At 45.4% G+C, this 27,313-nt stretch overlaps 1 protein-coding gene and 2 long non-coding RNA genes across 6 annotated transcripts; 2 read left to right on the top strand and 1 right to left on the bottom strand.

The window, feature by feature from the left end:
* Positions 1-60: 60 nt before the first annotated feature.
* Positions 61-17,436, top strand: PPM1K (protein phosphatase, Mg2+/Mn2+ dependent 1K). Of its 3 annotated transcripts, XM_068941520.1 has the most exons (8): positions 104-266; positions 1,821-1,880; positions 3,634-4,161; positions 5,116-5,216; positions 12,987-13,152; positions 13,608-13,752; positions 14,726-14,860; positions 15,463-17,436. In XM_068941520.1, exons 3-8 carry the CDS (start codon positions 3,722-3,724, stop codon positions 15,592-15,594), a joined length of 1,119 nt encoding a protein of 372 aa, XP_068797621.1. In that variant the 5' UTR covers positions 104-266; positions 1,821-1,880; positions 3,634-3,721; the 3' UTR covers positions 15,595-17,436. The 3 variants fall into 3 exon arrangements, with proteins under 3 accessions (XP_068797619.1, XP_068797621.1, XP_068797620.1); XM_068941518.1 differs by lacking the exon at positions 1,821-1,880 and having other exon boundaries at positions 61-266; XM_068941519.1 differs by lacking the exons at positions 104-266; positions 1,821-1,880 and having other exon boundaries at positions 1,912-4,161.
* Positions 10,061-14,719, bottom strand: LOC104145169 (uncharacterized). 2 transcript variants are annotated; one of them, XR_694267.2, is made up of 4 exons: positions 14,238-14,719; positions 13,157-13,234; positions 11,073-11,233; positions 10,061-10,264 (listed from the first exon to the last, which is right to left on the bottom strand). It is a non-coding gene; the product is annotated as an uncharacterized lncRNA (long non-coding RNA). The 2 variants fall into 2 exon arrangements; XR_011140814.1 differs by having other exon boundaries at positions 10,256-11,233.
* Positions 17,437-22,454: 5,018 nt separating the features above from the next.
* On the top strand, positions 22,455-24,578 carry LOC138067133 (uncharacterized). Its single transcript, XR_011140815.1, has 2 exons — positions 22,455-22,999; positions 24,225-24,578. It is a non-coding gene; the product is annotated as an uncharacterized lncRNA (long non-coding RNA).
* The last annotated feature ends 2,735 nt before the right edge of the window (positions 24,579-27,313 follow it).

The raw sequence follows: 27,313 nt of genomic DNA, 5'->3' as shown, positions 1-27,313 counted from the left end.
CGGCAGGCGGGGCGGGGCGGGGGCGGCGGGGGAGGCTCGGCCGCCTCGGCCGCCGCCATTGGGGCAGCGGCGGCGGCCAAGTGGGCGGGGGCAGGGGGAAGGAGAGGAGGAGGAGGAGGAGGAAGGGAACCCCCCCCCCTTCCTCCCCGCCCGCCCGCCCCCAAAAAAAGGAGCATTTTTCGCGGCTCGCTGGCGGGAGGCGCCGCACACACGGTCCGCTGGGGCGCAGGTGCCCGGCTGCCTGCGAGAGGCGACGGCGGCAGGAGGTGAGCGCCGGCGGCAGCGCCGCGCCCGCGCCGCCATTTGGTGGCAGCGGGATGCCGGGGGCGGGTTGGGGGGCGATGCGGTCCCGGCAGAGGGGCCAAACGCTTGGTAACGTCAGCGGTTAGCTCCCCGGGAGGTAAATGCTTTTTCTGGGCTTAGTTCTTGCAGCGATATGGCATATTCCTGTTTTTTTTTTTTTTAACGGCTGGCCCTCATTCTAGATTTTCCTTTTTTTTCTTCTTCTTTTTCCCCCGCTGCCTTCGGCTGCTGTGGGAGGTTTCCTGTCTTTCGTTTCTCTGCTTAGAAACAGCATCCAGGCTTTGGTCCCTGGCCACTGCTTTAGCCGTTAGGGCCACGCTCCTTCGCGCGCCAAGCCCTCGGCGGAGAAGCGACGAGCGGCCTCTGAGCTGTCTGCGCTTCTCTTTGCCCCCCCGGTTCCGATGAGCCCCCGCAGGATGCGGGAGGAAGAGGCTGCGGCGGAGACATCCCTCCCATCACAGTCACGGAGGTGCTGGCGTTAAAAAGCGATGCTTGCGCTGGTTCAATGTGTGGCTTTCCCGGCCGGCTCCAGTGACGCCACCTAAGATAACTGCACATCTCTTGTATGCCTAGAATAGACTGATCGTCCGTACTTCTGATGACCGCGTACTAATTTGCCAATACTAAATAACAGCCGAAACCTCTTTGAGTAAGGTCAAGCTGTCTGTGCAGGTTATCATTCAGGTGGGGGTAAGATTATATTGCTGTAGATTAAAAAAAAGATGGATTAAAACGAGAGCTCAATATACAGAAACATCATATAGTACTGACCCCATCTGTGCGGTCTGGAAAACAAGCAAGGCAAGCACACTTATCTTATTTAGCTATATGTGTGCTCAGCATTTTAAATGCCCGTTTAAGCCCATGGGGCAGCAGGCACGCGTTTCTTTCTTTTCTTTTTTCTTTTTTTTTTTGGCTAGCAGTCTGGAAAATTGCTGTCTGCCATGAAGCAGCCATGCTGTAAAAAGGGCACTGTACAACTTCAGCTACTGCTTAATCCTTCACTTTAAGTACTGTATGTTTCTGTGTCTGTCTGTAAGAACGAATTCTTGAAGTTAAACCTGTACAGATGAACACACCAGATGGAGCACCTCAAAAAAGATTTCCATCTGTAGCTGTCTCTCATGGACTGTGGCTTTAACATCAGTAACCATCCTTTACGATACCTTTGTTTTGGCCTTCCCACATACCCTTGCTCTGTGTTTGCATAAATATCAGTTGTGAAGGCACAGACTTGTTTGTTGTATGTCCAGCGGGGTTCCTATTCCTGGCCTGCAGAGACACTTAAAAAGCTAAACCATTATCAGTATTTATACTTGTCTGGAAGAAACAGGCTTTTGAGAGAGGAATATGATAGGAAACAAATATTAATTAGCTCTGGATTTTAGATGAATATTCATGATGTAGATTAAGGGAAATCTAAATATAGCTAACATTTTATGTTCTTTCAAGTTGACAGCAGTGAAACCAAATGTGGGTTTGTCAATTGGCAACTTTTGTCGTGCTGTATTTCACAGAGGGAAGTTAACATGCTGTTGTTATGAGTCCGGGGTAACAAAAGAGAGCAAGTCAAGAAAGTAAGTCAGTTTTTAATACCTGTAAGTATACTGAAATAAGGGCAAAGGAGGAACAGACACAACGATAACATGCTGCAGACATCCAGCAATAAAATGGAAAATTACTCATTTAAAATACAAATCAGTCAGTTAAGTAATCTGGTGGGTTAGAGCACATTAATCTGGTGCAACAACATTGACTCCCAACATGTTTGACTTTCATCAGGTTGACTGATACTCTACAAATGCTAAATAAACACATCTTTCTTCATCTAAGAATTGCATTAAAGGTAAACAGGAGCATCCAAAACAATGTGTTTTGAGCTGTGACTGACAAGTTTAATATGGGCCTCCAGAATGCTCATTTTACAGCTATTTTCTCATAAAAATAACTGCTCATTAAGTCACCTTTGCCTGAATGTTTTTGAAAGCACAGGGTTTTTGACTAGGAATTTTAAAAATTAATTTCAGCAATTATTTCAAAACTACAGATGAAAATGTAATTGGGATATAGAAATTACAACTACAAGGCACTTCAGCCAAGAATTACAGCATCTCTGGGGTACGTTTGTTGCTCTTGACTTCTGGATTAAGTCAGAGCACTCTGCTCTCTTATTTATTGGCATTCACCTTGAGCCTGCATATTTTCATCCCTTTATTATGGCTTATAATTTAAGTATACCTTTTTATAATTGATTGAGAATAAGGTAACTGTCAGCTTTCACTCATAATTTTGCTGTCAGCCACTATCTAGCACCAGCAAACCTCTGGCAATGAAATGACAAATCCCTCATTTAAAATCCAAATCAGTCACGTTACAGTGACCTGACGGTCTAGTTCAAACTAATCTGATACTACAGCATTGACTTACTACAAACTACGTCCCAGCATGTTTGACTTTCATCAGGGTGACTGTTATTCTACCAATGTTAAAATAAACAAATCTTTCAGCATCTTTCAGCATGCTACACAAATCAACATTAGCACATTTTTATCTATGCGGAGCCACCTGGCATTTTTCATCTATTTGGGCTAGCGAAGGGATCTGAGAAGCTGGTAGAGGATTTTGTTTGCCTGTGCTAGCAAAGAACGTACATTTTGTGGTTGTGTAGTAGACAACTGTAGGCCAGACAAAGCAGATGAGAGTTGTATTTTGGGACGTTTGTGTGTACGTGCTTGTGTGCATCTGTGGATACACTCTTAATGGACGTTCTTACATAGCCTCAACAATTACAATTCGCTTCACAGGTCTGTTTTGAAAAGTATTGCTGAAGTCCTGAAGAAAGGCGACAGAACTGAATACTATGTTTCTTGTGCAGATGGAAAAGTCAACTCTTTAAAATCTAGGCAAATAAATACATTTTTCCCTCCAGGGAGCCAGAGGGCAGATGTTTCAGCAGTTGTGTGTTGAAGAACATGCATAATATAGTAATTCTCACCACCTTACCTTGTATCTTTTTCATGTTTCAGCTGACATGGAGCAAAGTCATTACTGCTACTATTTGCTCCATTATGACCTCTGAAAACTCAGGGTATCATTAGGCAGGTGTCAGCAGAAATGCCTCACCTTGATTTATCTGCAGTGCTCCCCACCAGAACTGTAACTGTGGTCTGGTCTATGCAGGATTGTTTCTTGGTGAGTCATGCAGATTGTTCTGTAGCTTCTTCTAGGCAGTGCTGTGCTACGCATGACTAGTGGGCTCTGACCGTGAAAATGTTTCCTGAATGATGTAACTGAAAATTCCCCTTCCTGTGCTTCTTGTTTCCTGATCAGTTTTCTCATTGTTCTTGAAGACATTCCAGCAGCTGCATATCTTTTATTCCTGATCTTTTATTCCTACAAATCTCTGTGAAGACAAGTTATGTCAACAGCTGCTTTAATTAATTTGGTTAGAAATGGAGGGTATCAAGTAAGAAGGAGAGCCCTGCTGACATCCCGCCTCTTGCAAGACGAGAAGCGTCCGACAGCGGCAGGGTACAGCTCCACCTCTGAACACCGGGCTTCCCGCTTTGATGCAGATGGGAGTGGGCGACCCGCCACATGGGACACCTTTGGCATCTGGGACAATCGCATTGACGAACCCATTCTCCTCCCACCAAGCATAAAGTATGGGAAGCCGATCCCAAAAGTCAGCCTGGCCAAGGTAGGCTGTGCTAGCCATATTGGAAAACGGAAGGAAAATGAAGACCGATTTGATTATGCTCAGCTGACGGAGGATGTCCTATACTTTGCAGTATATGATGGACACGGAGGGGCAGCAGCAGCTGACTTCTGTGATAAGTACATGGAAAAATACATTAAGTAAGTGTGCATCACACAAACGCTTGGCATTTGAATTACAGTAGAGCTTCCTTCCTTAGAATTGAAAAGGAACCTGTGGGTCACCGATTGTCACTAATTGTCCTAGGTTATATTGTCATCTAGTCCAATGGGACAACAGGCACACGGGACTGGAATAATCCCTGTTGTTATGCTGGACATGGTATGAGCGTATTACCCTTTATGGTTCTTGAACCATGGAGCAAGCCCATAAGGGCAAGAAAGGAAAATGTAATTGTCTCCCCCCTTCCAGGAAAGGGTAGGGAACACAGAGAGTGTGACTTGCCTGTTGTCAGATGAGGTCACTTTGATTGTGACCTGCATAGCTTGCTAACACTTCCCTGTGGGGCTGCATTGCATAGCTGGGTGTTTGAAGAGGAATTCCTACTGCTAGGACAGAACAAGGCTTGAACCCTACGTGATAAGTGGTTCATTTCTTATGGGTTTGGGCTCAAGGCTTTTGTTGGGGGAGGGGGTTGTTTAGTTATGGGTTTTTTAGGGTATTTTTCCCTCCTTCCAGAATATAGAAAAGTGCACCTAGTTAAGTCAGGACTAGGTAGTACTGCTATCCTTAAGCAACATAAGAGTCCTGGCACAGGTTCTTTGCTAAAGGAGCTAGCCCCTTTTTGTAGCCCAGCACATGCAGATCTGTTGCCTTGTTTGGGGAACTGCTCAGCTATGGACCTAGACAGGACAAGCAGAAATTGCACTATGAGAATGTTCTCTTTGCAGATCAGATGCAAAAAGATAAGCTATTATATCTATTTGCAAAATTGTAAAATTTGCTTCCAGTGCAAATCATTAATGATATCCTATTACCCTGAGATTATCAAGTGTGTTTCAATGCATGCAAGGAGGAAATAATTCTATTGAAGAGATTTATTAAGATGAATATTTCCAGGAAAGAAATTAAAATTTTTTTCATTTTGTTTCCAGAGAATTTCTTACTCAGGATGAAAACTTGGAAAGTGTTTTGAACAAAGCTTTTCTAGAAATAAACAAGGCATATGAAAGCCATGCTCATCTATCTGCTGATGGTAAGTAAAAAACACTCTACTCTTGGGGTGGGGAAATGTTTTTTCTTATTTGTCCAGTTGTTTTGTATTTAGACTTCCTGAAAAATGCTTAAAAGCAGTCTTATTTAACATAGATTTTTGCTCTGATCACTTGTTGTCAATAAAACAATCATGTTTAACCTTTTTTTAAATGACAAAGCTATGAAAAGTCTAAATGAAATTTATCGGGGTGTTATTAATCTAAAATTTTGCAATTTATCTGAAATTCTATCAAGCAGAGTTTTTTCAAGTTAGCAAGGAATGGTTTCAGTTGGCACGGAACATAACTTTACATATTGTGTGAGAAATTAACCCAGGCATCCTTTTTTTCTGAAAAGCTGTTATTTTTGTGGGTTGTAAGGAACAGTGTCTAAAGTTCCCCTTTCTGACTCAGCTGTTGCAACTGAGAAGGAGCATAGGCCAAAATTAATACAACAGATGTTGCTTCTGCGCAAACAGAATTACAAGAGTAGCTCTGATTGTGAAGGAGAAAAAGGCAGGTACCTGGAGAACACGGTTGGCTGCGGTAAGGCTGGCACCCGCCCTTTCAGCCTTCTTAGGCTTGGCAGTGAATCAGGTTCTTGTATATATGTCTAGAGACTAAGCACAGCTGAAGTGCCAGTTACAGCAGCCAGAGCTTAGAGGGAGTGATTTGGGAAAGGGGGAAGTGATAGAGGTTACCGTCCTGGTTGTCTGTCACAGGAGTTTCCTCAGCAATAAGATACTATTTCAAGAATCAGCTGAGCCAGTCTTAAAAAACTGTCCCCGTGCTGGTGCAGGCACTTGCAGCACAACGGAGGTTGTTTTAAAAGAGCAGAATTTTTAAAAGTTTTCCCTCCAAGAAAGAAGTTAAACCCAACAAGCCCTCGCGGGACTGAAGCTATACTGTATTCTCAGGTTACTTAAGCAGTGAATGAAAACAATAAATTACCAGAACTGTTTCCTACACTCAATAAACTGCCAAATGAACCTGGTTTGACTCCTAGGAAACGTTTCTTGGCAGGACACGTAGTCTGGCTGCTGCAGCACGGTGAGCAAGGTATACCTTTTCTCTTACCTGGTGCAAGATGAGGTACCGGAACACAAAAAAAAGTCATAAATTCTGAAAGGCAGTCCTTAAAAGAGCCTAATTAAATCTTTAAAAGTCTTCCCCCCCCGTTTTATCTTTCGCTATTGAAATCCATCTTCATTCTTTAAAAAACAATGACATGGTAAAAAACAGTCACTTTTGAACTACAGAGTCAGTTTTAACTGAGCTAGTCTGGGACACATCAGTAGAGCAGATATGCTTTGTATCTAAGAGTTCCCTTGTAAATGTCATCTTGAGAGCTCAGATTCAAGAAAACATCTGAATTCAGGCTTATGTGCTTCTTTGGATCAAGACCTTTCATTTTCAGTAACATGAATATTTTTTTATATTTGGCCTCCCCTTTGTTAACAAGACAGTTCTTGCTTTTGCTCATCGAAGTGACCTTTGTTAAGTTTCAGAGCAGCTCCTTAAGCAGAATTGGAAATCGTACTTGGTATGTTATTTGATTATTCTAAAAACAGTTTCTGATATAGCATTTTGTACATGAGTTTTACCAAACTGGATAACAAGAGTATTTGACAGACAACTTCTGCAACAAGCTGAGTATTTGGACCTGTTTATAGGGTATTATCATACCATTTAACTGGCTAACTAGGCTGCTTACTTAATGAAAATGCTAGCAAATTTACATAACAGCTAAACAGCACATTTACAAGATCCTGGACAAACTCTCTTCATTAAAAAAAGTTTGAGGTCAAACAAAATACTGGGCAAAGACACTGTTTACAACCACAAAGGCCACATTTTGTAAAGTACCCAGTGCTTCTTTAGGTAGGTTTTCAGCAAGCTCTCACAGGAACCTGTGGGATGAGAAAATGCCCAGCGCTCTTGACTAGTTGCCGAGCTGAAAATCAAGCTATAGGGGAAAGAGGGGAGTAATAAGATGTAAAGACAAATGCAGATTTATGAAAAAAGTGAACCTGTCACATATCTGCTGTTGAAAAATTTCAGTACTTTGTTGACTGTTTGGTGTGGGTATTTTTGTTGTTGTTGCTGTTTTGAAAGTTACATGAAAGTCAGTTGCTTTGCATGTATCCTTAGAAGCCTAATTCCAACAGATTCAGTTTGGCAGAAAAATTTCTGATGAATTGTGGCTATTCTAGATGTGAGTGTCGAGAGTGTTGCTCAAGTTTCCTGAAAACGGTGGTGATGGAACTCTGGGTGTCCAGGACACACTGGATGGGTCCCAGGACAGACTCCCCTTTCAAACCCTTCTGCAGCTGACAAAGTGGAAAATAATGGCTTAGTCTTGTTCTGGCAGATCATTCTGCCAGTGTCCACTCCTTTCACTGTGTCTGCAAAGGACACAGTGAGTGTCCAGGATGATGCCAGATCTTCACTTTTCTAACATGTGCCCAGCTTTGGAAGTGTGTGCCTGCGTGTTTGAAAGAGCACGACTCCTGGGACAAATCCCAACAGCCAAAATTACAGGTATTTTGGGCAACATGATGTTTATCATACTATGTAAGGAAAAAAAAAACCCAGCATATTATGGCACAAATGTAACAGGCTAAGAGGTGTGCATTTTCAGAGCGTCTGGCCCTGTCTTCGAGGACAATGCCTTTTGAAGGTCGCTTCTCCATGACAGAATATTTGAAATTAGAGTTGAAAAATACATAAAGTAATACTTCCTTTGAACTTTCAGTAAAAATTACAGATATATGTTCCGATATTGCTCCTTGTGTCTTGTGTGCAGGATGACTAGTGCTGCTGGACTGCTGTACTGGCCTGCGGTCCATTCCAGTATCCCCTCTGACAGTGGTCTGTACCAGATGTTTCACACAAAAGCATAAGAAACTTGCTGTAAGCAGATCTGGGATAATCTGTCCTCCACATAAATCCTTTATAATAGTTAACAGGTCAGAGATCTGCCTGAGCCTTGAAGCATGATGTTTGCTATCTCTTCAAAAATGCATTTTCATTCACTTCCACATATTTAAATACATTCAGTCACTTTTAAATCACTGCTAAACTTGAGTATGGGATACGCTAAAGTATGCTCATGTCAGACAAACACATCGTTATGCATGAAGCAACCTTTAACACAGATGGACAGAATCTTCTGGTATTTCTGCCTAGCATTAAAAAACATACATGTAAAGGCTGAATAAGGACAGAAATAAGCAAGTGACTGATGTGCTTGCGGAAATTAGAGCATCGCTCAGGCGATACAGAAGACATATTCCCACAGTAACAGCAGCTGCTGTCCACTTGGAAGGTGACAGGTCCATGGCTTGACCCAGGTCCACCGTGCAGTATTTTTCAGACAGTGACACTGCATTTATCTGGAGCGCTTTACTGTATGGGAGCCAAAAGGCCTCGTGGCCTTCAAGACGAGAGAGCACTGGCAGAATGGACGGCAGTGCGTGTGTGCTGCTGTGGTTCGGTGAAAGGGAATAAAAGTAGAGAAAAGTCGCCTGCGTTTGCAGGCTGTACGTGTGGAAGCCATTTCTGTGGCCACGACACACTTGTAAGAGTATATGGCTTGCGAGACCATCTGTTTATGTACTTCTAGCCACAGCAGCACATTTGCCTTGGAGAAAAAGTCCAGGGTCTTACTGCATTCCCACGTAAAAGGAAAAGCCTTAATCGTTGTCCTTTAACACTACTTCTACCCATTATATGAGGCTAGTTTTGTAAGTACAACATTTGTAGATGGAAGTGCCTCTCTCCTGTCCTAATGTGTCTTACAAGGTACTGCTACTGCTTCTCTTCATTGTAGGCACAATCCAGTACTCAGAGAAAACAACAGGGTGTCTTTCCATCAACCGCCATGTTCAGTGCATCCAACTCTAACTGCACTGGCCTCTCACTTCTGGAATAGCCACCTTATTAAAACACAGCCAAGTGTTAACTGATGTATGTATGAAGGAAAGGCATTCCTGGAATCTTACTGTGCTGAACGAATAGAAAAAGTCTTTTTAAAATAATTAAATGAAAAAGTTTTAAAGTTACCATTCAAAACCATGATAATTCTTTCTTTGCATATGTTAACCTGCAACACTGAGGAAAAGAGAGAGCTGCAGAAATTATACTTAAATATTACGTAATGCCCTCAGCGTTAAAAAGACAGCCTTTTATCCACGCGTGGCCCTGGTTATCTAATCAAGTTAGAAGATATTGATTAGAATGTTCCGGGAGTGTTCGTTTTGCATATTTTCCCATGGGTCAGATGAAGTCCTATATTTCTATTCAGCGCCTTTAAAATGGCCTCATTTTGGTTGGCCCCTTTCTGAACCTCCCGATTTTTGTTTTGTCTATAAATTACCTTGAGAAACAGACTGGGCCATATTTGGTACTGAAAATGCCTTCAGAGTGCCCATTTTTGCCAGATACGAGATGGCGGGCCTTCTAGCATTGCTATATTTCTTTGGTTGGTTGGTTACCTCCCCCAAAATATTTTGTAGCCTTAATTTTGGCTGAAGTCAAACTGGTTTTGTCACACAGTTGTAAAGAAAAGGCAAGAAGGGTGGCAATTCCTGAAAAATACCAGGGCTGATCTGTCTGTGGCCAAAGACGTGTGTAAGCCTCAAGTGTGGCCAAACTGGATGCTACACAACTCATCAGGACTTCCTATATCACCTACAAAAGACCGTGCAGGCAAGCCCAAAGTGAATACTTTCCCTATTTTGCAGCCCTTGTTCTTTCATCTCCAGTGTTGCAGGTTTATTTTGTTTGAACAAAGTCCCTGGGTGAATTTCCTATTTGCCTCTGTGTACATGTTATTTGTGGCAGACACTGTACCTGGTCAGCAGCTCTAGAACTGGAGGCCCTGGACACTATATGCTGGGCTTCAGTGGAAAGAGAGATCTGCTTAATTTTGTCCCAGGTGAAGGAGTCCGGCGGTTCCTAGCCTGGACTACTGGAAGGTTCCCACATCCTCTTTGTCACATTAGTTGAGATGACTTGCAGTAAAAAATGTCCAGTGAGTGTTAAGAACCTATTGAAAGATCTTAGTTTTATAGTGCTATTGTTAGGAAGAGAAAATAAACTCTTTAATTGTTAAAACAATGTATGTGCTGATGCAACTTATGTTACATTATTAAATAACCTAGAAGCAGTAGCAGCAAAGCATTAGACGTTTTATCCCATCATCATTCTTATGTTTTGGAACTGTGCTAAAATCAATCAGATAATTCTTTAGTCCAGCTAGATCCGTATTGCTCTTCTACCCAGATCATGAACTAGATCCAGGGAAGCGAGCATGAATAGCAATCATTTTTCTAAGCAATACCATTTAACCAATGAACACGTGTAAAGCACAAGTTACTATATCCATTACCATTGTCTGCACAATATGTGTGACTGGTTCTTTGGTAACATTCCTTGACATGGCGATAGCAGCTCTTTTGGCTTTGAGAATTTGCACTTTAAAGATGTAGATTCACCTGAATGACTAAATGTGTAAGATCATTCATGAATGAAACACTACAGATCTTACCTTCTAAGAGGCTAGCATTTGTTTGTCAGTGTCGTTCCAAAACCAAGGAATGAAATGGGACCCTAGCGGCAGTTCCTTATTAATTTTCATTTCTAAATAAAATATAGTTTCTGTGAAATAAAAAGGTAGTTTTATATAGGCTTTTAATTTCACTTATTTTAATTGTTGGGCTAAAAACAGGTATTTTACTGGCTTTACTAAAATTTCTAATCAGATTGCTACTGTCTTATTTTTATAACATGCCTCAAAGTGAGCCTGCACCAGACTAGTGCTTGCTTCAGATTAGAAATAGGACGTCAGTGCTTACCTGAATACTCAGAAGCTACTGGCATCTAAACGGTTTTGTATATCGTTGTCTGCACTGCAGCCATAACGTAGTCAGAGATTTGACCTGGAGATGGTTGATGTTCACGATTGACATTTTGGTTAAGTGTATAGCTAAACCAAGTCTTCATTGCAGTAACATACCTGTTTTAAACAATAACACAAGCTTAGTTTAGACTGTTTTGTGAGTTTTTTTTTTTTTTGATTCATTGACTCACTGCTTTCACTTTACAACAAGGCTCAATGCATCTTTCAGGGCTTTGTGCACCTTGAATTTCCTCCCAACCCAGTTTTCCAGGGGTGCTGAGTGCTCACAGGGTTGGGGGAAACAGTCACCAAGATTGCACAGTGCTCGCATTTTTGCTTGTGTAAACGTGTAGGGGGAATGCTGCATGTATGCGGTGTGCTGGCAGCGTGGAGCTGCCTGGCATTCCTCTGGCTCAGGCGCACCGTCCTGCTGAGATCTGTCCCCCTCCCCGGGTCAGGGCTGCAGAGCCAGAGGTAGAAATGCATGTAGCTGTAGCTGAGCTGTAGAGAAGTGGTAGAGTGAAGATCTTTAACGTTCACTCATGTGCAAACAGGAACATAACTGGGGATCCTCAGTGCTAGCTGAACCAAAAATCTCTCTCTGAAATTGTCTTGCTTTTAAAACCAATTACCAGAAAAGCCCAGAATGCAGCGAGATCCACAGAGGGCCTTTTGGAGGAATTTGCATTGGCTGTGAATTCCAGTCAATAGCTCTTCCTGGCCAAGTTTTTTACTGTAATAGCTCAGATCAGCAGGCGTTATTACTTTCCAGGCAGCTCTCACTGGGTTAGAGTTGCATATCTTGCAGGCAGAGAAGGTACTAGAAACTGTTCCTTTAGAAAAAAGGCTTCTGGCAGTTCTTTTGGCATTTCCTTCATTGCAAATAAAACTGCAGATCTCTTGTGAAATAGGCTGACTCATATTTCCCATTTTCAAGCCTTTTTTTTTCCCCAGTGTGATGGTGAAATTGAAACCAGAAGGCCTTAAATTTATTAGCACTAGTTAATCCAGCCAGGACCCTAAACACAGTTAGCCAGCTCAGATCACTCCTCTGCCTTGCAAGAGAAGACGACAGCAGCTGGGAGTCTGTCTTGCCCTTTAGGCATTGAATTTATATCCCTTTCAAGTGATCCTACCAGTGCCCAGGGCAGATTGCCCGGAGGACCATTGCCAGCTGACTGGCTCAATTAGCAGGTGCAAGGCCACACAGGACCCAGCTCCAACAAGTTGACAGGGTCTGAAGAGAGCAGAGTCCCCTTCCGAAAAAAGCCATTGTCTGCTGGCTGAACCCTTTGTCTCTTGGCAAGGCTGGGGGAAACGAAAGGAGACTGTAGTAGCTTGGAGAACAACTGGAGCACCCCAGAGCCTGGGGAAGGGGAGTTTCTGTTCTAGTGAAACTACGTGCAGCTACCATTAGCGTTACTAAATTGCCCACTTCACCTCCAGACAGAAGGGAAGATCCATCAGCTTTGTGTTGGGCTACACCTGCAGTCACTGTGCCCAGGGATAAGAATGATATCCCAATATCTTCAGATACGCTGTTGGAACAGAAAATGTGCTCGCTACAACGTGAAAAGAAACTATCTTACCTGATAGTACTTTTGTTCCACTTGCCCTGTTTGCATGGAGCCCTGTTGTTGCACAGAAATACTTACCCTTTCCACTTCCTCTCTCCCCCCTCGTCCTACATGCATGTTTGTCTGCTGTACTTTTTAAATATAGCTTTCGTTTAAAATTTAAAACATGTATTCACTGGTAACATAGAGCACAGGTTGTCTTTGTTTTATCAGTTGAAACTGTTACTCTGTTATAAATGGTGCTGTGCTTCTGGGCAGTGTTAAAACCTCTCTCTTTGGTATGATGTTTGTAGCGACTGTGATGAACGCTGGGACCACTGCAACAGTGGCCCTGCTCCGGGATGCTATTGAGCTGGTTGTGGCAAGTGTGGGAGACAGTCGTGCACTGCTGTGTCGAAAGGGAAAAGCCATGAAACTCACCATTGACCATACTGCAGAAAGGAAGGAGGAGAAGGAAAGGTACCTGTCAGCTGATGTCGTGGCTTCCCTGGGGCTGGCCTTGGTCAGGATGTGGTTTTGTTCTCCTGCAGCGGGGTTGGGCCTGGAAAAAAGCAGAGTTGAACATAATGTCTGGAATTAGCATCTGAGCTAGCAAAAGGTAGCACAGCTCCAATCAGTTCATAGAGGTCTGAAGATCTGAAAAATAATGCATGAACATAAACGGTCATGGCCGTAAGATCTGTGCAGGTAGGACTGGGTGCAGAGACTTGTCCAAAACCGCCAAGTTTGAGCCAAGATTTGAAGTCACGTACTATCGTTGCCAGTCAGACAGCAAAAGCCAACTCTCAGTCTCTCAGTTTAGGTCCTCCATACCCCACTCTACCTCCATAGATAGTGGTAGAAATTGCAGCTAGAGATAGGATGATGGTCTGAATCAGTAATTCATATTTGCTTTCTCTCTTGCCTCTGGACAGGATTAGGAAGAGCGGTGGCTTCGTTACCTGGAACAGTTTGGGACAACCACATGTGAATGGTAGACTTGCAATGACAAGGAGCATAGGAGATTTGGATCTTAAAAACAGTGGTGTGATAGCCCAACCAGAAACAAAACGGGTTCAGGTAAAAGAAGGCCTGGTTAGCAGGGACAGCAACATTCGGATTAAGGGGCGACACGGGTATTTGATGCAGGTGGTATCCACACAGCATGAGCCCAGTTGAATGGCCAAGCTGTGATTTTTATTCGCGGTAAAGTAACCAGAGATTAATTCTAAGGAAGTCATTTCAGACTGACACTAACAGGACAGAAGAGAATCTGGCCCGGATAACAAATTCAGCCAAATTAAATTTAAATCCAATTTATCACAGTATCAATATATGATGCAGGAAGGAAGATAATACATGATCACCATTAATGAAATATAAAGAGGTCAGTCTGTTTAGGGCTTGTGGTCAAATAAAGACATTTTAAATTTATGTTGATATAAAACCATTGCTCAGAACTAGGTGTGATATAGATGGACTAAGTTATTGAAAAAAGTAGTATATGTAGAGGTTTGCACACTTGGGAGGAAGGGAGGAGGAAAGGGCAGCTGCATGCATCTTACCATGGCTCTGCAGTTGTTCAGGAAACAGAGTAACCATCCAGAATGCATTCAGCACAGTTGCCTTCAGGTTTGCTCCTACCCTTACGAGAAAGAAAGCTTCCTTCTCATCTCATATTCTACTTGGTATTTTTCCCCCATCCCCAGTGCATCCCAGTGCTGAGGGAACTTAAATTTGGTTGGTACTAACCAAACACAAAACACTGTCCATTAGGCCAGAGGAATTTAGTGAGCTGATCTCAGTGGTAACATCTCTGCCTTGAAATCCTCAGTTGAAGGAGGCGTTTCATTTACTTGGTAACGTATGGGTCTTGGCTTTTGGCCTCAAACTATTCAGAGGATTGTTTTCCAGAACTGGAAGTCCTTGTGCAGAAAGCAGGGAACGTGCAGCACCCCCATAAAAAGTGCTTTGCAACAGAGGGAAAAAATTAAGACATTCTGCCTTGCAGCGCTCTCTTCATTGTTACCCACACTGCTTGCCTTTACTGCAGTTGCATCATGCAGACGACAGCTTCCTGGTCCTTACTACAGACGGTATTAACTTCATGGTGAACAGCCAGGAGATCTGCGACTTCATTAGCCAGTGCCATGATCCGGCTGAAGCAGCCCACGTCGTTACTGAGCAGGTAAGGCCAGGGCTTCTCACCGCACCAAAGCACTGCCGCTCCTGCAAGGGTAATGCAGCTGAATGGTAGCTTAGCCTGCACATCTGTTGAATGTGCTCTCATGGGTCCAATTCAGCACGTGGTAAGCCATTAAGTTAAGCCATTAAGGAACAGTTGGTTTTTTGTCAGTATGTTTGTTGTTGGGTTTTGGCTTTTTTAAACAAAAACACGTATATAACCACAGATTCAGCAGTGGATTTAACTGTACTGGCTGAGATGGTCACCAGTCCAACTGTTTGTCCTTTTCTTTCCCTGGACCTTGCCACATCCTTGCAAAGGGACATCATTTCAGTTTATATGCTTAGGTCATGATCCACTGAACTGTGTGGGGACTGTAACTGCAGTTTATTCCAGTGCTGACTATGTCATCAGCATAGATGGAAGCGGCCAGTTTCTCACAGTGGGATATAGAAAGCTCTAGGGCATACAAGAAACTGCAGAGCTGACAGGAGGCAAGGAAGTGTAGGACCTTGTGGCGTGCTGTCCCATGTGGAGCCCAGTACTTGTTTCCCTTTCAGGGAAATTTCAGGGTTATGATGCTGATGATTTGTTTCTCCTCTTAGGCAATACAATATGGCACTGAGGACAACAGCACCATTGTCATAGTGCCATTTGGAGCATGGGGTAAATACAAAAATGGCGAGATCAACTTCTCCTTCAGCCGCAGCTTCGCCTCCAGCGGGAGGTGGGCATGATGACCTGCCACAACTATCTTTTCCTGCAATAATCTGGACACAGAGCGCTACAGGAGAACACATCCATCTGTTCATAGGTTGACTCACTATCTTGTCCATCTCTTCTCTTCTCTGTTATAGAAAATGCCACTGCTCCCTTGATGGATAATGCCCCATTGTTGCTTATGGCTGATCGTGTTTTACCACTTATTTATTCGAATCAGCGTTGAGGCAGCTATGTCCTCATGTTTCTGGTCCCAGCAGCTCCTAACACCACTTTGTTCATGTAGACAGGGTTCTGAGCTTTCACCCTAGGCTGGAGGTGTTGCACGTTAGTTCCGTACCAACTCATTTATCTAGGACCCTTAGTTATTTAGCAACTGTGAAAGTCTGAGACTGAGCCATCTGCCAACTTCTTCGAACAGTACATAGGGGAAGAAACACACAGCTTTCATAGGGAGACAAAAGGCGGGTCTGTTGTCTTCCTCTGCTATACAGCCACACAAAACTCCTCTGTGCTTCAGGAGAAGCAGATGAAAAGTAAGGGGGAAGTTGCAGGAAGTAACTAGCCTGCACTTCTGTCCTGATGCCAACGGCATTGGGTGTAGTTGACATTTTTCTTAAGACAGTGCTGCTTTGCAGGACTTTATGCTCTCACCGCTGTGATTTGTGATCCTCTGGCTCCGAGAGCATGGAGCAGGCTGGAGCCGCAGCTGTGGGAAGGGAGTCTCTCCATTTCATCTGAAGCCTGTGCAGTCTCTTTGGACGATGTAGCAGCCTCTTTGCACCGTGTTCTCTTTGGTGTGCCAGCGCCTGACAGGAGCACGTTCGAGGGAAAAAGCTGCACATTTTTGAAATCCAGAGACTCTGTCAACTTGAATTTCTTTCTTTTTTTTTTTTTTAAACGAATTTCAAAGAATTTTCTAATCAAGATTCTTTGGATGTATAAGACAGGAAAGTTTATTTCTTCATAAATATATGAAGATTTCCTGCCCTCCCTTGAAGGTTTTTAGTTTGTCGTGATCTCCTGTGTGTCCTCATGGTATACAGGAAGCTGTAAAATGCACAAAGCAAGCAAGCTAGGGAAAGGAGAGAGCGGTTTATTAACATAACATAATTTGTGTAAGCTTTAGGTGGTGCTCAAAATAGATGCTAGATACTCAGCCAGCGAAAGTATAGTTTTGTACTTAACAGAAGAATGTCCACGTCCTCTTCCCTTTTTGGTGGGAGTCTGTGTCCAGTGAGGCCCAAGGGTCCAGAGCCCTGAGCCAGCTCAGACTGTTGCTGTGAGAGGGACCGCAGGTGACGTGTTGGCGTGTTAGCAGCAGCTGAAGATGTGTGCCAGCGTGCCTCTTTCCGACCTCGATCTTCCTCTACTCCAAATCAGGTGTGCAGCTCCCTTGGCCTCTTGAGTTACCCTGTTGTAAGGAGACATGGGTAGAGAAAAACAGGGCTCTTCTCTGGTTTGCAACAACGTTTTTCATTCTGTGGATGTTTCAACCAGGACAATTGTAAAAACAAACCAAAAAATAAATGACATTGCCCGATAAGAAGTCAGCTAACAATAAGGAAAAATATTCCTGAGATGCCTGGTCCAATTCGCATTTTCCAGCATGAAGCATGCATCTTTGTTCCTTTAGCCCTTTCCAGGCCCAGAGTTATACCTTATGCAGTCATTCCACATGTTTTCTTTGCCACTGTTTGAAGGCCTGGGAGCATCCCACAGAGCACAGTGTTGTACTGACAGCAGCAAGTACTTTGTGTATAGAGAGTATGCTGGTTTTGTCCCATCACTTGGTGTATTATATGGTGTATATAATGTGTATATTGGGTTTATAAGTATGAAGAGTTTGTGAAACAGTATTTGTAAATCTCTATCGAGTCTGATGCTGTTATCCAGGGCTCTGTAATGAGTGTATCACTGGTTTACAGTTGTAATCCCTTCTCTCTCCCCAGTTTTTCTGGGTTTGGGTTCAGTCTTCACCTGAAGCCAAAATGATTGTCACATTCTCTGCCGAGGCCAAAAGGCTGAGAACCTGCTCTGGCTGATAGCAGAAGCGGCAAAACACAGCTTCTCCTGAGCACTTGAGGAGAAGTAGCACTTAACAGAGATTCAGAGAGCTGCTCCAGGAATGTGGTTATGACCAGTTTGTGCAGCAGCGTGAACAGCTTATAGCCTTTTTTCCTGCAGAAAAAGCAACTTGCTAAGCCATCAAACCCAGTAGTTCCTAGGAAGGGGTTAACCACAGCAGGCAGCAGTCTTGCTCTGGGCACAATGAGGAGTTGCAGTCAAGCTCTGGAGAGGGAGTTGTTGCTGTGGGGGTGGATTTGCTATCAAATGTCAGCCAGGCATGAGCAGTGTCGGGATTTGGACAAGCTCCATTGATGCTGTTTCCTTCCAAACACTGCTCACTGCTTGTTTCTGTTCAGCCAGCAAACCACCTATCGAAACAGAAGATACTGTGGGCGTGGGAGTGTTTCTGACAAACACATGCTGCTTTTTAAGCATGGGCATTTGAGCAGCACTGGATACTTGCCAAGCTGAACACATGCTATTAAATGCGGGTGGGTAATGAATAACACTACAAATGAGGAGCAGGTGCTCTGAAGAATGTCCTGGAATTAGGGTAGCTTCAAGGCATTGATCTATATGTGAAATGAAATGAGAGTTTCTAGTCTAATTGTGTTTCAGGGGGCTATCCCTATTGGATAGCCTGATTTTATAGAGCATGGAAGCAGTTGGTGTTTTTTTATTTCTGCTGAGATCCTACCGACTGGCTATCCTCTCAGAGAAAGGATTCATCAGGAACTCCTTTCATATTTTGAAAGGAAGGCATAAGACAAAGCTTTGCAAAATAGATGATGGTTAGGTAAGGTATCTTGGCAGTTCCTATTAATGCCTTTATAGAACCACAGAAAAACTCAGGTCAGAAAGGACTTCTGGATATCATCTAGTCTAACCTCGTGCTCAAAGCAGGGCCAGCTTCAGAATTATATACTGCCATAAAGAGACATCTAGTGACATTGAAACATGACTGAAAATGGGTGGGAAGAAATAATTCTTCATACAGTGCAGTTTGCCTGAGGAACTCCTTGCCACTAGACTGCATTGAAGCCAAAAGCTTACCAGTATTTGGAAAAGACCAGGCAGTTTGTACAGCAGCTGATAAACTTCATAAATAAATCCAGCAGTACGTATATGTATGTAACAGATGCAAGCTTTTTTTGCAGTAGAGCAACAGCCAACCAATAACTGAGAGAGGATTATGAAGCTTAAGTGCAGCTCATTCCCTGTCTGTGCACCGTAGCTTTTTGCATTTCATTCTGAAGTAAATAACTACTAATGAAGATGAAACGCTTTGCTCCGTTGCACAATAAGCTGCCTAATTCTCTTACCTGTAAGAACAGAGGCCCCTGCACAATGTGTTGTGTAGATACTTCACTTAATGCTGCACATTGCAAGATCCTGAGTGCCTGCTTGGAAAACATAATTCTGTCTAGACACTCCATTACTAGGCCTGTTCTCCTCCTGACCCACAGTCCTGCTTTTTTCAGCAAAGACCCGAGTGAACTCCCCTAGGATTTCGTGGCAACTGCACCAAACCCCATTTTTCTCCAATGAGTCAGGGAAAACCTGCATTTTCTTTGGTGATGCAGCCACTAGAACAAACCACTTTCTTTGCATTTCAGTTCTAGGGCTGTGTTGACACTGAGTCATTGTTGACAGAGTGGGCTTTGCTGACAAGTTTATGTACCGAGTGGGATGTGGATTTACAGCACTGAATTTTGAATGCACTGAATATGAAGACAGTGGATTAAAGCCATGTCAGGGGGCATGGAAGTGGTTTGTTGCAATGGTACCAGGGAATCAAGTTAGCAGAGCCTTGCTAGTGTCCAGCCAGCAAACCACTTTGGCGTGGGGTTCCCCACCAGAGCTTGGTACTGCTGTGATGAGGCTGTGCTTGCAGTTTTTTTCCATCTAGTCTGTAAGCCTCCTGCTGCCTATAGTAGCTCTTGAAGCAACCAGCTTTAAGCCCCAGGGACCAGCAAAATTCTCTTGCCTCGTAGAGAGATCCTTTTAAACTGGGGAGCAAAAGCAAATTGTCTTTATAATGGCAGTTGCCTATCAGAGGGGTTTTATTATTACAGGATCACTATATATGTCTTCAATTTTGAATCAAATTAAATAGAATTTCAGTTCACTCCCTAGCTCCCTGTCTTTCATGTGCATCTGTTGTATGAACGAAACCAATGATTTGTTTTTTATTGCAGACCAACCTGAACATTAAGGGTGACCTGCTGAGCAAACAGTAATAAGCGCTTGCTCTTTCCTGCTTTTTTAGGGCTAGATTCTGAACTCCATCAGATCAGGTGAGAAGTATTTTCCTCCCTGAACACTCCTCCTGGAGCAGTGGCATCTCTCATTACAGGCACTGCAGGAGGGTGGCCTGGGGGTGCAGAAAGGCAAAAAATGTTGACCAGCTAGTTATTCACTTTTACTCTGAGGATTTGGAAGGCATGGATGTCCTCATACTTCTGGAGGATTTACTAGGAGAGGTGTGAGGTTGTGACCAGAGTTCCAGCTTGCCTTCTCCTCCACCAGGAAAGTAGGGTTTCGGGTATTGTAGAGGAAAGAAACTTTGCAGCCTTGAGTTAGGGGAGGTGGTCTGTCGGGAAGGTGTACAACCACAGTGCAAAACAGTGAAAGGCAGTGAGAGGTAACTGTTTTGTGCAGCATCCTCTTACGATCATTCCCTTTTCATCTGAAAATCTCAGGCTCTGTGAATAATCACGGAGCGCAGGCTGTGGTTGAGAACGGGTGTGGAGGGAAATCAGCAATATTACTGCTTGTTACACACGTGGGGAAATGAAAATTGGTAGGAGCTTAGACTCACCGCAGGACTTCACTGACTTCTACAGGATCAGGTCACCCTTTCTGTCTCAGCAGGCAGCTGTGCTGCGGTCCAAGGCCTTGGGCTTTCTAGCTGAGGGAAAAGCAGGAAACAACAGACACCAGTGAAACTGATTTAATATTCCTGTTAAATAAAATCATTTGGCCGCTGCTAGGTCCATTGGTCGCTTGCCAAACAAGCCAATGTATCATATGGCAACTCTCCTGGTTCTGAAGCTGCTGTTCTCGATGCAGTTACCCAGGGAGGTTTCCTCTTTACCCAGGATATTGAGCACTTGGGCAGTTCTGCATGTCATAACTTTTATACAGACTAAAGTGCAATTGTGTACATTTGTTACATAGTTTGCCTTAGGACTGTGTGGAATTTCTGTGGTTTGATGTTTATGTTTGGTATAATCAGTGTTCATAAACTGATCTTCTTCATAATTTTATAGAAGTATCCATTTGGCTTGCTCTTTTTTTTTTTTTTTTTAAATGTTTGTTTGTCTTCATGGACTTAAACCTACAGTGGAGCAGATAAGGCTGTGCTGGAATGCTTAAAAGATCTTTTAATAAAGATTTAGCTTCCAGACTTGTGTCAGTGCAAATCTATTTTTCTTTTCCTACCTAATCTCAAATCGCCAGAGCAGTTTGTTTCCCAAGATCTGTCCCAAGTGCCCTGTTGGCCCCAGGCCATAGGCTCTGCCATAAAAAGCTTTTGATAACCAAGGCTTTACTTACAAAGGCATTCACCCAGTGATAGCCAGTGCAAAGTACCTATCTCTGCGCTCAGTCAGCGCACATGGGCTTTGGCAGCAGGGCCACATGTTCTGTCTGACTTGCTATTTTTGTCTTCTTTTATATTTTGATTTATTACAATATCAGGAAAGGAGAGACCCCTTCTCGCTAAGAAAAATCTGTCTTAAATTCTTTTATGAACCAGAAACGCACCCTAGGTAATTGTCACAAACAGCTGATGTCATCCTGTGAGACAGTTGAAAGAAACAAATTGGGTCTCCGTGACAGAAGGATTTATTTTGGCTTCTACCTAGATTCAAGACTTTCCAGTGATCTTTCAAGAAATGCTAAGAAGAAAATAACAGCTAAGGATTGTAACTCATTCACAGAAGTAACCCTGTTATGACTGTTATTTTTAGTTTAAGCAGCTTTTAGAGCTGAACTCAAACCTTCCTTTATTCTCCCTTTGAGGGAGAAGCCTTGACTTGAACGAAGAAGGCACGGGAGTTTCCTGCAGCTGAGCCTCAGCCCGTCACTTTAGGACTAAAGTGAGTCTTCTCTGTTTTCATTCGATGCCGTTCCACTTCTCATCTCAGTTAAAAGCTGATCACCTCTTAAACGTGCACATTATCTATCACACAGTGATAAGGTTGCAGTAGGCAGTGCTCAGGTAGGTGCATTTTTTGAGCTCAGTGTGCAGAGAAACTCACTGGACGGCTTTGCCCTTTCCCCACGCCTGCCCTTTCGCAGTAGCCGGGAAATGGCTGCCAGGTTACTCTGTAATCGGAGCATTTGTCCTTTAATGAGCGTCCCTATGACCTGCTGGTTAATTTATGCCTGCAGGAGAGGAGGAGGGTGGCAGCATCCCAACAGCGCCCTGGTGCTTCCCTGCCCAACTTCCTCAGGATCGTCTTGGGAGAGGAACCAGGCTGCAAGAAGAGCAGTCCCTCTGGGCTGCTTTTGGGAGCCATGTCGGGGCTCTCATGGAGTGGGGCCCCCTGCAAGGGCTCGTAGCCTCTCCCAGGAGCTGAGGGCAACCCAAAGCACCCCCTTGGCGTCGACATGCCTCAGTGTCTAGCCGGGAAGGGGCGTCATGGCTGATGAAACAGGGCTTTCCTCACTGCGTTTGGGCAAGAGCCTAGCTCTGCACGTGCGTGTGTGCACGCACAGAAACAGTACTTCAATATTTAGATTTGTAACACACGGTCGCTGGTAGGTCAGGTTTCCTCTCGGTCAGTGTTGCAGCGTTTTAATCTTTCTGCAGCTGTGCCCAGCACAGCCCCGAGGGGGCAGAGGGGCCGTCCTTGCCCCGGGGAACCACTGCACCTTGAAGGGTGCTGGTGGGCTCCCTCAGCCGAAGGCCAGCACTGGCAATTGGCTGGATTTGAACTGCCGCTGTCTCGTGGCCAGCCTGTTTTTTTCCACTTTCCCTTCTTTTCTTAATCGCTCTCCTCCATGCGGTAATGACTTCACAGCTTTTCATATGGATCCACACTTGGAAAAACTCCATGGCATTTCCTGCCGGCCGGCTTCCCCTCTAGCACAAAGGGCCTCAGCAGGGGTAAGCCCTGAGCACGCGCGATCACGCTCACGCTCGTCTGGGGCCAGGTTAAAGGTTTGGTCTCACTTCTTCCAAATTCCACATGCCAGACTTGTGCTCAGCCCAATGTCACCAAATTCCTTGAGAAAGTGAGGGCAGGATTTGGCTCTGAACATCTCAGGTTTTAATTCTCTGCTCGTTTCCCTCCTCCTCTCCAGAGCACCGAGACCAGCAGTGAAGCAACCCTCTGCCCTGACGTGAGTCAGACATGCGTTCAGCTGCTACAAACTCTAAAAATACACATTATTTTAAAACGGGGTGGAGCACTGAACACTTTGAGGCTAGAAAGCAGCCTCCAAACCCCATCTTTCTGAACTGTTGAAGTCATCACAACTGCGATTAAAGAAAATTTGGTCAGAGCAAACTAGCCACAAACTTGGCAACAACACGCTGGACTCTGGCCCTTTCACAGAATAAAAGGCTGCCTTTTTTCAGTCCATAAAACCTCCTCACCAGGGCCAGGCAGCTGCAGACCTGCTGTAAGCCACTGACACGACAGGTCTAATAGACGTGTTTGAAGGCCTGGCCATTTATTTTGGCTGCTAAGCGTAAGCTGAGCTCTGCTGATACCTGATCCTGGGAGGTGTTTTGGGGCCCCAGTGACGCTTAGTTAAAGGCTGGTGTGCTTGCCGCATGCTGCCAGGTCACATACTGCATCACTGCACTCCGGAGCCGGCCCCGGGCCAGTTCAATGCTTGTTGGGATCTTATGGCTCCGATGTTGACATTTGAGTTGCCCTCAATTTATTTCGCAGTGCAATTTGCTTCCTTCTCCTGGGCCCAGATTTACATGCCGGGAGCTCACAAAGGCTGTGGCTCCAGCTGCGGCGCTCAGCCTCCAGCTCCGCAGCAAGCCTGGAAAAAACACTGGGCAATATTTCTCCGTTTCATTAGGGGAGGCTTTTCAAAGCCCTCTGGAAGGGGAGTTTTGGGACTGGCTAGAGGCAGGCAGAGGCCGGAGAGGGGCACATGCACGTCGCAGTGCTGAGGGCAGAGAAGGCCCCAAAAGCACCAGGCCACCCCGTGAGGCTGGCTCGCCTTGCCCGCTCTGAGAGACACCCTCGGCAAGGCTCAAAAGGCCGAGGAGAGGCCGCGTTGCGGTGCAGGACGTGATGCTGCTGCTGCAGCTCTCGCTGCCAGGCATCCCGAGGGCGGGTGTCACGCGCAGCAGCCCCAGAGCAAAACAGATTTTGGTGACCCCTTTCAAGCCCTTTTTCCGCGTGGCAGGAGAGAATATCCCGACTCAGAGACAACCTGGTGCATCTATTCCCATCCCAAGGGGCGTTTTTCTCACCCCTTTTTGCCAGAACAGCTAATTACTGTCTCTCCTTGCTACCTGGTCACAACCATTTTTAATACACTCATGCCAAAAGTACTACTGCAAAAATGTTATGAACACAGCAACACCCTTTTCTTTCTACAGCCTAAGAGCAGTATTTAGTTATAATGAAACCTACCCGATGCAAAGAGAAAAGCTAACTGATGCTGTCCTCGTCGTCACCTAATGAAAAACTTCTATCGCTGCATCAAAGAATCAACTCACAAGAAGCGAGTTTAACCCTTGCAGGTATCAGAGCACCTTCAGCCTTTTCAGTCGTTCTCTGCTCATCTCTGGGCCACCTGGGTTACTTTCACAAGGTGAAGAACAACCATCAACAGCATTTCTAATACAAACAGCAGCTGTAAGAAACTGGACAAACCTAGAATGACCCTTTACACAACAGCGTTCTCCCTGAAGCGATGCAGTCTCCCCCCCTCCCCTCTTTTTTTTTTTTTTTTTAAAAAATCATGCTCCCACCCTGAAAACCTTTGCTGTATTTTACTAGAAGGCTTCTTTTACCTCCCCCTCTACCAACCTTTCTGGATTAAATGGCTGGGAGACGCATGGATATTAACTTGTGCAGGAACTGGAACAACTGATTGCTTTAACCTAAAGAGAAAACAACAACAACAAAAAAAAGACAAAAACATCTGAATACTTACTGCAGAGAGATCGCTGTCTCGGCCTCTCGCGGGAGATGGCGCGGGCCGCCGGCCGGGCACTGCTGCGATGCATTTCTCTGTCTAGCGCAGAGCCCCCTCTCGTGGTATCAATATACCAGAGGCTGTCACCGCTCGCGCTCACCTCTGTCTCTCGGGGTGGCCGTGGCGGGCGAGTCCCCGGGGTCTTCGTCCTGCCGGCGCGGGAAGCACAAAAGTCCCCGCAGTGGAGGGAGAAAGGCAGAGGCGAAGCTCGCCGCCTCCCCTCTCTCCGTCACTCGAGACGGCGGCTGCCCCGCGGCCCGGCTTCGGAGACGGGAGCCGACGGCGGTACACCCAGCGGCAGCCCGGCGCTCGGTCCCCGCTGGCTGGCAGCAGCGGCGGTGGAGCAGCACGGCCTCGAGCAACCCTACGCCGTACAGGTTATATTCTGCGGCTGCGTTAAAAAACCTCCCTGTGATTTAGGTGCCACAGCAAATTCCCACCAATGGATTTCCTCCGCGGACCTTGCTGCCTGAACAGCAACAGGTTTCCCGCTCTTGAGTCTTCCCCCCCGGTCCGACCCTTTCTTCGGCTTATTTGAAAAACTCAGCGTTAGCTACTGCTGCAAACGTAGGACCGTGTCGCTTGCAGCGTAAGCCAGCGCCAGTTAGGAAAGACGAAAGACAACTTCTCCTTGCACGTTGTGAATAAATAACTATCCGTGCTATACCCGCGCCACACAAGGATTCTGCAAAGAGCCCTTGCCGGCTTCTTCTCAGTGCAAGAGATCTTCTTAAAAAACTCAGCTCCCTGTAACCTCTCAGCAAGCAGCCGACGCAAACGTCACTAAAAAGCTGCGGCGGAAAGGCCTGGGAGCAGGCGGCGTAGCTCGCTTCGTTGTGGGGAGAGAGGGCTGAGGGGACTGACCACCAGCACGGGGAAGGGAAGAGCGTGCTGAGACACTCGCAACTCACAACCAGCGCTGTCACGGTTCCCTATTTTACTTCAAATTTGCTCAAGTAGGAGGGAAAAAGTTCAATGCAGAAAGTTTTCTAGGAGTTGTAAAGATGTCCTAAACACTGACAAAACGTAGAAAGAGGATGACTGCACCCGCTCTGCCCAGCCGTGTTGGCTAATAACAGGAAAACAAATCTGCTAAGAAAGTACTTGCTCCTGTGGCAGAAAGGCTTAACAAATGCTGTTAAAAACGTGGCTGTCCCTGTCGATTTGTGGCAAGAGAGAAGCAAACGATTGACCTCATCAAGGCGACCTAAGGACGGCTCTGCCCGCCCCCGAGCGGCGCGCGGGTAGAGAAACGAGCCCTGGCAGCGCCTCCGGGGCCAGCCGACGGCCGAAACGCAGCACCAGCCTTCTCTTCGCTGCCGGCCTCACCGATTTCGGGGTACCCCCCCAGCAGGGGGTACCCTCATCCTTGCACGCAGCATCGCTCTATCGACGCGCGGGCGCTGACGGGTCGTGCGTTGCTCGTGAACGCTCTCCCCCGTTTAACGCTGCTGCGGGTTTGCGACAAACCGCCTAACAGCAAACATCTGATGTGGCGCTTAGGCTGCGCACCAGCAGATGCCTTCGACTCAGAAATACGAGAGGGGGGAAAAAAAAAAAAACCCCAACTGGTAAAACGGTAAAATGACCTGGAAAAAGGGAAAGAGGAACTTGAAACAGTCAACCGGGCCTACCGTCATTTTGGTAAGCTGTCCCTCTCCCTGCCAAATTCAAACTCGGGCCCAACGGTCATCAAAAGAGCAGAAAGGAGAAGGGCCAACGGGAAATGATGAGCTTGCTAGGAGAAAGAGTGTGAAGTTGGTGTTTTTGGCTGCGGTCCATTTATGTATTTGTTTTTAATAAATGAGTAGTTTACGTTGTTTATTACGACTCGAGTTGAAGCGCGTGTTGGAAGTCTTGTTTGTTTTGAAGTGCTTTTACCGGTACTCTAAACGGAATGATTGTATTGATTAAACAGAAGCCAAGAAACAGACTTCCTTCGTGCTTACCTAGCGAGAAAGATACGATCGCAGGATCCCACACGCTTTCTTTCCCCAAACATGCTGCTTTTAAAAACACGCAGCCTTTCTGTAGCCGCGTCCGTCACGCTGCCTCAGAAACGTCAAGCGAACGATCGGTGGCTGCTGCCCTCTTTTGAGGTGAGCGGTCGGCATCCCTTTCGCAGGCGGCGGCGCTGGGCGCCTTTGAGATTCCCCGCTGCGGCGCTCCCAGATATTTAAAAGCGCGATAAAGTCGTGTGGGGAGCGACGCTTCTAGCCGCCCCCGGGAGCACACGAGTTTGCAAGCCAGAAATCGTGCCTCTTCCTCTAAATCGCAAAACGCCTCCGGCCGCCCGTTGCCCCGTCTGCGCCAGCAGACGCCGGACGTGCCACGCATGCAGAACGACGGCTGCAAGGGGCAATAATTCAATATTTTCTTGTATTCACCGCTGCTGATTATACTTTCCACTGGTCAACTAACTTCCAGAAGATATATCAACGGCATTTTTGCTTGGATTAATCAATCAAGAACATCTCTAGTTTTTAC

The sequence above is a fragment of the Struthio camelus genome, chromosome 4 (genome assembly GCF_040807025.1).
Source record: "Struthio camelus isolate bStrCam1 chromosome 4, bStrCam1.hap1, whole genome shotgun sequence".
Taxonomy (NCBI): domain Eukaryota; kingdom Metazoa; phylum Chordata; class Aves; order Struthioniformes; family Struthionidae; genus Struthio; species Struthio camelus.
Note: the sequence above shows the minus strand (reverse complement) of the source record. Positions and strands in the feature narration are given on the sequence as shown.

Bases quoted from the DNA above. Each gene is read 5' to 3' on its own strand.
- PPM1K (XM_068941518.1), top strand. From the start codon at position 3,722: ATGTCAACAGCTGCTTTAATTAATTTGGTTAGAAATGGAGGGTATCAA. The intron at 5,217-12,986 runs GTAAGTAAAAAA...TGATGTTTGTAG, and splicing joins TGCTCATCTATCTGCTGATG to CGACTGTGATGAACGCTGGG. The intron at 13,153-13,607 runs GTACCTGTCAGC...GCCTCTGGACAG, and splicing joins AGGAAGGAGGAGAAGGAAAG to GATTAGGAAGAGCGGTGGCT.